Here is a 9,759-nt window from a genome sequence, read left to right on the forward strand (position 1 = left end):
TCCGTAAATACTGTAGTACACTAATGTAGGGACAAAAACTGGAATGATGGGACTTGCTGTGTTTGACATGTGACCTGTGTCGACATGTGATGCGTGGAAGGCGGCCACCATTACAGTATACTGTAGACAACATGGCGCACAGAAACAGGAACTTCTGTGATGCGGAGCTCCTGATTTTGCTGCGGCATGTGGACAAATCCTTGGCCAGTAATGCCGAGAAGCACAGCGCATACAGGAGCGCAAAGGAGGAGATAGAGGAAGTCCTGCACAGGGATAGGAGTATCCTCTCGCTGCAGAAGAGGTGGAGTGACCTGCTTCGGAGACAGCCAGATAAACTGGCCAAATTGAGGGCCAAGCTGAGCAGAGGTACTGTATAGTACATGACATTAACAAAATTAAAGTACATTAGTACTGTAGTACAGTATTTACTGTTATTATAGCGGGTATGGATAATTGGATAGACACAAACGCAAGGGGACGCGGACACCTGAGAAGCCCGCGTGGGTAAGCATTTATCTGTACAGGTATCCGTGTCCCCTCGCGCCCGGTGCTCGCTGGGCTCGGTGGCTCGCTGCGCTCGCCAAACTTTGTGTTCTGAACTCCACGGCGACGTGGATAGTGGGGTTATGAAAAGGTCGTTGGACACGTAACGCCGCCCCTCGTGGGCTCGCTGCGCTCGCCACGCTTCGGGTCGGCGTTGACAGTGGGGGTGGTTTACTGTGAAAAAAGGGAATCGGGACATCGGTCAGAATGAACTTAGGTCTACAGTCATTAGGTCGACCCCACTAGGTCGACTGGCAGGAAGGTCGACATGGGCCAAGGTGGAAATGTGATTAAATTGACACAAGCATTACAGTATGTCAACATTCAAAAGGTCGACATGGTATATTCCAGTGTTTTTGGAATCCGCCATGTGCTGACAGGCGAAACTGTATTTCATGCCCTACTGTATCATCCACTAGGGCAGGGGTGTCAAACTCAAATTCATCCGGGGCCGCATCAGCAGTTTGGTCACCCTCAAAGGGCCGGTTCTACATCTTCCCCAATATTTGCAGATAATGGGAACGCCCATGAAACGCGGGGCGTATGCATAGGGTAATGAGGCTAAGTAGCCCCTCACGCCCCTCTACGCCCCCTGTGCGGCGTGTAAAGAATACGTGCGGCGAAATCGCCTGCACATGCGCAGAGTGACCTCTGCACATGTGCAGGCGATAACCATCGGCGGGACGACCGCATGCGGAGAAATCCGCACCGATCAGAATAAGGCCCATTGTCTGGCGGGAATGCTGTAATAGGTGTGTTGACCAAATGAAATGTCGACCTTGACCAAAGTCGACCTAAACCCATGTCGACCTTGCTTTCTGTCGACCTAGTGGTGTTGACCCAATGCACTAATGTTTGAAAGGACACTACAGTATACTGTAAATGTTATTTTTACACAGGACTTCAGAGGAGGAGGAGGAGGGAAATGCAGGCCGATACAGCCCCCACCGCCTCAACAAGCGGCGCCGCTCCATCTGAGAGTAAGTCCTGTCATTTGTTTATTGAGTTTGTGTATTTTTTCTTCCTTTCCAACTTGTGTCTTTTGTTGGCGTGCCGTTGGCCGAGGCTGAGGGGACGCAATGCACTTTTCTAGTGTCCATGTTGACTGTGTCGACATTCAGTCAACAATAATGAAAAACTCGATGGTGAACTTTTTGAATGTTGACCATACCCATGTCGACCTAATAATTTAGTTTTCCTAATGACCATGTCTCCCTAACCCATGTTGACCTTCAGTCATGTCGACCTTCATGCATGTCAACCTTCAGTGGTCGACCTAATGCTTGTAGACCTAATGTCTGTCTTTCCTATGACCCATCTTTGTTTGCTACTACAGTACAGTATACAGGTTGAGTATCCGGTATCCGGACATCCCTTATCCGAATGATTCCAAAAACCGTGGTTTTTGGAATCATTCGAATTTTTTTTTATTTTTTAACCCCTAACCCTCTTTTCATACTTACCAAGTCCCCGGGCGTCAACAGCAGGCCTCCGGCATCTTCTCCAGGGTCTCCAGCGGTCCCAGGAATGCATTGCGCGAGTGTGTGCGCGCGCCGGTGACGTCACCAGCTCCCGCACCCATAGACCTCACGGACACTTGTCCGTGTAAAAGCATGTATGGGGCCGGGCAGCTGACATCCGGCGATGTCAGATGCCCGCCCCCAACACATGCGTCACAGCCTCATTACCATGCGTACGCCCCGCGTTTGCATGGGAACGCCCATGAAACGCGGGGCGTATGCATAGGGAAATGAGGCTAAGTAGCCCCTCACGCCCCTATCCACCCCCTTTGCGGCGTTAAAAAAAATTGTGCGGCGATTTCGCCTGCACATGCGCAGAGTGCCCTCTGCACATGCGCAGATCGAAAACATCGGCGGAACGGCCGCATGCGGACGTTACCGCTTAGATCAGATTAAGGGCCTGTATACTGTATTTGTGAAAATCTGAAAGTTTTCTTCAAATGTGATGACTGGATTCCCCTTTTCAAAGCTGCATACTAGAGATGCCAGTTCACCCTCCTTTCTGTAGTGTTAAGTGCAGACAGATAATTTGATTAAGGGTCGCTATAAACCTGGACTGCATTGTCTAAAAAGGACATTTACATTTGAATCTTGTATCTGTGAAAGGAAAAATCACACTACAGTATTAGCCTCCCCACTCCAAGTACACTAACTCATTAGCATTTCTATCTGGTAAAGCTCCACCACCAACCCCCACTAATGTATTGTCGTTTATGTATTTGTGAGAAACTGAAGCCAACCTTCCCTTGATGATTTAAATAAAAATTAAAAGACATGAAATGTTAGCATTGAAAAATGTTGGTTGGTTTATTTAGCAAAATATTTTGTCAAAAAGTTATACAGTATTCAGTGATGAAGCGCACATACTGTAGCGGTATAAAAGTGCAGCATCACCCATGTGCTCCCCCCAGTCCTCTGCCCCTGCAGCAGCATTCAGTTGGTCGACCTAAAGATGGTCGACAGTCATTAGGGCCTCACCACTAGGTCGACATACTGCAAGGTCCACATGGGACAAGGTCAACAAGTCATTAGGTCGGCATAGGATTTTTCACTGTTTAAAGAGCCGACAGGCGGTATTTCATGCCCTAATATCCACTAGGGCAGTGATGGCTAACCTTGACACTCCAGCTGTTAATGAACTACACATCCCAGCATGCCCTGCTACAGTTTTACTATTTGGCCATGCTAAAACTGATGCAGGGCATGCTGGGATGTGTACTGTAGTTCAACAACAGCTGGAGTGTTAAGGTTAGCCATCACTGCACTGGGGCATTGTGTGAGAATAAAATAGTGTGCCGAGTGCATGGACACTTAAAACTACAGTTTGTCGACATTCGGATAAAAAAAAACAGTGAAAAACCCCATGTTGACCTTTTGACTGTCGACCTAGACCATGTCGATCTAATGCTTGTGTCTGGCGTGCCGTTGGCCGTTTGCTAATTGCGGTGACATGTCTTCCAACAGCCCAGCAACCCCCTCAACAAGTGGGAGCTCCCAGACAGCTCTGGAGAGGCCGTATCAGCCCTCCACCTAGTAAGTACAGTACATGTTTTTGTTTACAGTATTTGTTAGTTTTTCTCTCTATGGGGCTGCATCAGATGTTACAGTATTGTACAGTGGTGCAAGTAGAATTTTTTTCTTGGTGGTACTGATAGCTTCCACCAAAAATGGGCGTGGCCATGTGTCATGAGGGGGCATGGTCACACAAAGCTAGGGGAGTGACTTACAGTATACCCACTTTAAACCAAAATCCTTGGTTAGACCTGATCTTTGTACACAGGAGTTTCCAGGGTTGAACCCAGCTTTATACCCCATTTACACAGCACTATGTCCCAGGTCGGACCCAGGTCTGCGTCATTTATACTGAACCTGGGTCAGCCCTGCTTTTCCCTTTGGATGACATTAAAAAATGTCCATTTTAGGACTGATAAACTTCCAGTCAACCTTCCGTCATTGATTAAAAAAATAAAATAAAAAAGACATGAAAAGTTACAGTAGCATTGAAAAATGTCGGTTTGTTTATTTTGTTAAATATTTTTTCAAAAAATGTTATTCAGTGCTCAAGGACACATAGCGGTATAAAAGTACAGCATCAACCATGTGAGCTCCCCTGTGGAACCTGGGGTGGGACCATTTACACCACCCACGACCCAGGTCCAACCAGTGTTTAACTTCGGTCAGGACCTGGGTAGGAAACCAGTGTTACTGGACCAGGGTGGCCCCTTTTACACCAACACTGACCTGTGTCCAACCTGGGTTTCTCACTTGGTGTAAAAGGGGTATTAATGACAATAGTAGCATGGCATTGGGAGACAGGGAATGAGAAACGGAATGACTGGGGGTGGGTTGGCTCTTGCTTGGGGAGAGCCGGGCAGCTTGTACTTACAATTGTGGAGCCTGCTCTTCATGCTGTCGGCACCGTGTGACAGGCTAAATCAGCAGTAGCCAGTAGCTGCATACAGCACCAATCATAACACTGGGTGGGCGGGCTGCGGATGCATTATATTTAGACTTACAATAAAAATAGAATTGACAGTGGGTCAGGGAATAAGTGGTACTGCGTACCTGCAACATATTTCTCCGTACCACGCCGTACCCCCTTACTTGCAACACTGGTACTGTATCTCTACCAGTACAGTACAGTACAGTACAGTATATTATGGAGGCAAGTGCTGCTAATATACCCCACCTCCCTTCCATGCCCTCTTACACATGCGCAGAAATACTGTACAAGTGTGTCTGCTTGTGCTCACCTCTGAATTAGGCACTCTGTCTCTCTTCACCCCTCTCTACTGTACAGCATACAGTATCCTCTACGCTCAAGACTTTATTGTTACCTATTGTATTACAGTATACTGTACTGTATCAGCAAGCTCAAATTTTGGTGCAATTTTTTTTACAGACCTGCAATACCCAGAGGTGCCAAACGAGGACAGTATGGACACCTGCAGTATGGACACCTGGAGCTGTTCATCCCCGGAGCCCCAGGAAAATTGGAGCTACTGTTCCTGCCGCTCGGAGGAAGAAAGCGAGGTGGCAGCAGCGCTTCCTCCTGCATCCAGCAGAACTCCCCCAGGGTGTAAGTACTGTATTCATGGCCAGCAACAGCAATCCTGGGGCCCCATAAATTGATCTCTCTGGGGCCCCTTCCCCATCAAGCATAGTAGTGGTGTGGAGCAGGGGGGGAGTAATAGTGTGGAGAAGGGAGGGAGGGAGGGAGTAATAATGCAGAGCAGGAGGGAGGGTGGGAGTAATAGTGCGGAGCAGGGAGGGAGGGAGGGTAGGAGTAGTAGTGTGGAGCAGGGAGGGAAGGTGGGAGTAATGGTGTGGAGCATTGAGGGAGTTGTGGAGTCCACCTGTAAAGCCATATACAGTACTGTACTGTACCTGTGCACTACAAAATTCCCTCAATATTGCCATTCTGTATACTGTACAGAATGACCCATACTGTATGAAGAATGCCCCCCTTTAGTGCCTACAGTAATTACAGTATGCATTCAACCCCCCCCCCCCCCCCATCACCTAATGCACAATGCCCCCTGACTTGTGTAATGCCTTCATTCATCAACACTCACTGCTGCAACTGCTTCTGCTGCATTGAATACTGGCCTACAGTATGGATAGCTGTCCTGAGATTCTGTCTCCAGGAGCAGCTGAAATGGGAGCTGCTCCATCTGTACATTACTGTACACAGAAAGTTGTGCTCCACTATGACAATTCTTATGACTTTATTGGTGTTCATACAGTACTGTACAGTACACTAGTGTACAGTACTGTATGTGCTGCAGTATGAGACACTATTGTTCAGTACTGTACAGTAAAGTATTTGTACTGTACTGTACAGTAATGTACCGTATGTACTGTACAATATGCTGTACTGTATTACTATTGTTACAGAAAATGATCAAACATTTCTTTTTCCACAGTGCATTCCCCTTGGCTACCTTGGCAGTACGAACAAACTCCTCCCCAACCATGTAAGTAGTAGTAGTAGCAGTACGTTTATTTATTAGGCGCCACCAGTGGCGCCGGAAGGGGGGGGCGAGGGGGCAGCTTGCCCCCCCCAAAATTACTGAGGCGCTAAAGCAGCTGTGCGGGCGGCTGATTAATCAGTAATATAGGCGGGCGGGCGGTGGGCTGATTAAGCTTGATCCAGCCTCCCGCCCGTCCGCCTATATTACTGATTAATCGCAGCCGCCCGCCCGCACAGCTGCTTTAGCGCCTCAGCAAGAATCCGATTCCTATTCGCAGCCGCCCGCCCACATGGATGACTTCTGCGGGGAGATGTTGAGAACCAGCGCCCGCCAATCACAGTGGCTGTGGATGTGATGCGTCCACAGTGATTGGCGGGCGTGATGCGGGCCGTAGGGAGGGAGACTGGTCGCGTGGATCAGTGCATGGGCGGGAGCCGCGGGAGCATCCTACAACAGCCGCAGCAGCAGCCATCACGCTGTGCTGCCACAACTAAAACTTAAAAGTAAATGCTGCTCCTCTCACCCTCCCTTCCCCAGTGACTCCTGGATCCAGGGGTTGTCATTTACCCCTGGATTCACAACCAAACAGGTTTATGTAATTATGTCTGATTATCATAATCAGACATAATCACATAAATCTGTTTGGGGGTGACAGTGCCACTTTTTCCACTTTTTACGAGTAAATGACAACCCCTGGATTAATGTCAGTCCTGGTGTCTCTGGCCACATGTATATGCCGCTGCCCGGTGTATAATGCCCACGTGTATATGCCGCTGCCCTGTGTATAATGCCCATGCGTAAATGCCGCTGCCTAGTGTATAATGCCCACGCATATATGCCGCTGCCCTGTGTATAATGCCCATGCATACAGTATATGCCCACGTGTATATGCCGCTGCCAGTGTGTATAGTGCCCGGGGGTAACATACTGTATAGCAATTTAGGGTGCGCCAAAATGAGATTATATCTTGCCCCCCAACCTAAAAACGTTCCAGCGCCCCTGGGCGCCACAAAGTGTCCACAGCGCCGTACATACAGTACTGTAGCAAACAAAAAAACAAATTACAAGGTAACGTACTGTACAGGGTGTGTTGAAAATTACAGCATACTGTAAATAGGGGTACAGTATACTGTAGCTGGTAGAACTAAAATCAGCATCAGTTCAGAAGTACTGTAGGTGTTGAAATGAAGTACAGTACAGTACAGTAGATGAAGGGAACAACAGGAGAGGAGCACAGGTGAGGTAAAGAGGTAGGGTGAGTACGTGAGGAAGGAGGGCCCTACTCATAAGAGTTAACAGACTACAGTAAAAGGAGGACGAACGAAAAACAATAGGATACTGTACTGTAAGTACTGTAGGAACAGATGGGAACGGAGGCATGATAGGAGGATCAAAAGAGGTTAGGAGGAGGGATAGGCTAGTCGAAAAAAGTGGGTTTTGAGGGAGCTCTTGAAGGAGGTAAGGGAATCAGAAAGCCTGATACAGTAGGTGGCGGGAGGTTGTTCCAGGAGGCAGAGGTAGAGTGGTGGGAGAGGAAGATGAGCCTAGCAGCAGCGTTAATAATGGATTGGAGTGGTGCAAGGCGTGTTCGAGGTAACCCAGAGAGAAGGATGTTGCAGTAGTCAAGGCGGGAGATGACAAGAGAGTGAATGAGAATTTTGGTGGTGTCAGTGGAGAGGAATGGTCTGATGCGTGAGATGTTGCGTAGGTTAAAACGGCAAGACTGTGAGAGAGCACGAATGTGGGGGGTGAAAGAGAGGGAGGAGTCAATGATGACACCAAGGCCGCGCGTTTGGTCGGTGGAGGTGATCTCGGTTTCACCAATGCTGATGGAGATAGTGGGAAAAAGGGTACTGTAGTATGTTCGGGGGATGGAAGATTAGAAGTTTAGTTTTAAACTAGTAGTAAACTGACAGTGCTTTTTTTTTTTTTACAGCAACTCCTGCACCATCTGAGGACGAAGACCAACAAGGTACAGTACAGTTTTGTACTTCTTAATACTGTAACTTACAGTACAGTACAGGTATTTTTAAACCTTTTTTTTTAATTGCAAGATCCCCAGCATACTGTAGCACAGAGCCAACAGTAGGGACAGCGCTGTCCCTGCTGTTGAGATAGGGCTACGCCAGCCTGCTGCTGGCGCAAAACCAGCAGCGGGCTGAATGGTCAGCAGTGCTGACCGTTCATACATTTGGCCTGCTATCATTTAGATAGCAGCGCCGATATGGACAGAGGCGCATAGTGCCCCTGTCATTTACTGCATGCTGGCTCCTTAATACATTGGGGAGATGTGGTATCAGTGCACATACAGTAACGTGCGCTGATACCCCTTCTCCCTCATATCGATCTTTAATACATCTGCCCCTCTGTACCCAGTGTGCTAGGTGCCAGTCTGCATTGTCCCAGGGACGCTTTAAGGGGCGGGGGGGTGTGTGTGTGCCGGTGGGGAAGCAGTGCGGCCACGGCGGTGATCATCAGTGTGCTGTGTGCAGGGGGCAGGCAGCAGCGGCAATTACAACTTTAAAATAATGTGTCCATTGACTGTCCGTCTTCTGATTGGCTGAGATAGAGCACTCTCAGCCAATAAGCTGCCGCCAGAGGGAGGCCGCTGATTGGCTAAGAGTGCTCTATCTCAGCCAATCAAAAGCTGGACAGTCATTCGACACATTATTTTAAAGTTGTAATAGCCGCCGCTGCGGCGGTGCACACTGATGATCATTTGAGATCCGCCGCAGCCCACCCCCACTGCTCCTCACAGGAACCGCTGCTGCCCCATGCCTGCTCCTCACCGGCACCGCTGCTGCCCGCCCCACTGCTCCTCACCGCCCTGCAGCTCCCCGGTTTTGTAATTGCACATCAAGGGCCAAATTGTTTGTGAGCCTCCCGGGGAGCTGCCGGGAAGCTCGCAGGAGAATTGGGTCCGAATTGTCCTTAGGACAAGTCGGTCTAATGTACAGTATGGGGGCCTTTAGCCAGTGTGCTTGGTGCCAGCCTGCAATGTCCCATAGACGCTTTAGCCAGTGTGCTAGGTGCTAACCTGCATTGTCTCAGTGGCACATCCAAATTTACATCAGATAAATCACATACAGTATGATTTATCTGACGCAAATTGGATGTACTGTACAGTAAAGAATGGCACATCTAGTGTCAAATTGTACAGTATGTAGGCCTCCTGGGAAGCAGCCGGGGAAATTCAAGGGAAATCAGATGCAATTTTACAGGTAAGATAAATCTCATAGTGTATGGGGGCCTTTAGCCTCTGCTTGGCAACATCATGACGTCAGGCCATCTGCCAGTCATGATTCCTCTTGGCCTTTTTGTGCCTTGCTGAATGCAGGAGCTTATAAACACTGTAATAATGTTTACTGTAAAGTACTCAACTTGTATTATTGTTCTAAAACTGTTCATTTTTTTTTATTTTCACAGATGCCATACGAAGTGAAATCGGGAGACTCATTGGGGCACAAAATAAACTGTTTGAATATATTGTTAAAAATATATAAATAATTAATTTTGTTTTAAATGTGCAGTGTTATTTATTTGTGTTACTATCCATCTTAGTAGTAGACTACTTTTTTTTGGGGGGTTGATCACCCCGCCCATGGAAACGGAGCCACCAGGGCAATCCCTGGCTCGCCAGCCGGCCGACCCCAGCGCGCAGCATGTCACTTGCCATCTCCCCGGCACTGGCACAGTGGGGGTCATGCAAAGCAGCAGAGATT

General features: G+C 48.4%; 1 protein-coding gene across 1 annotated transcript; it reads left to right on the forward strand.

Moving 5' to 3' along the window:
* Positions 1 to 860: 860 nt before the first annotated feature.
* LOC146062845 (uncharacterized) lies at positions 861 to 9,540 on the forward strand. Its single transcript, XM_083174851.1, has 6 exons — positions 861 to 1,523; positions 3,528 to 3,596; positions 4,966 to 5,142; positions 5,990 to 6,040; positions 7,974 to 8,009; positions 9,464 to 9,540. The coding sequence occupies exons 1-6, from the start codon at positions 1,469 to 1,471 to the stop codon at positions 9,538 to 9,540; spliced, it is 465 nt and encodes a 154-aa protein (XP_083030977.1). The 5' UTR covers positions 861 to 1,468.
* The last annotated feature ends 219 nt before the right edge of the window (positions 9,541 to 9,759 follow it).

The sequence above is a fragment of the Crinia signifera genome, chromosome 3 (genome assembly GCF_055691185.1).
Source record: "Crinia signifera chromosome 3, ASM5569118v1, whole genome shotgun sequence".
NCBI classification, from domain to species: Eukaryota; Metazoa; Chordata; class Amphibia; order Anura; family Myobatrachidae; genus Crinia; species Crinia signifera.

Coding starts and splice junctions, on each gene's coding strand:
- LOC146062845 (XM_083174851.1), top strand. CDS start 1,469: ATGCAGGCCGATACAGCCCCCACCGCCTCAACAAGCGGCGCCGCTCCA. Junction 6,041..7,973: donor ACAAACTCCTCCCCAACCAT/GTAAGTAGTAGT, acceptor TTTTTTTTACAG/CAACTCCTGCACCATCTGAG. Junction 8,010..9,463: donor TGAGGACGAAGACCAACAAG/GTACAGTACAGT, acceptor TTATTTTCACAG/ATGCCATACGAAGTGAAATC.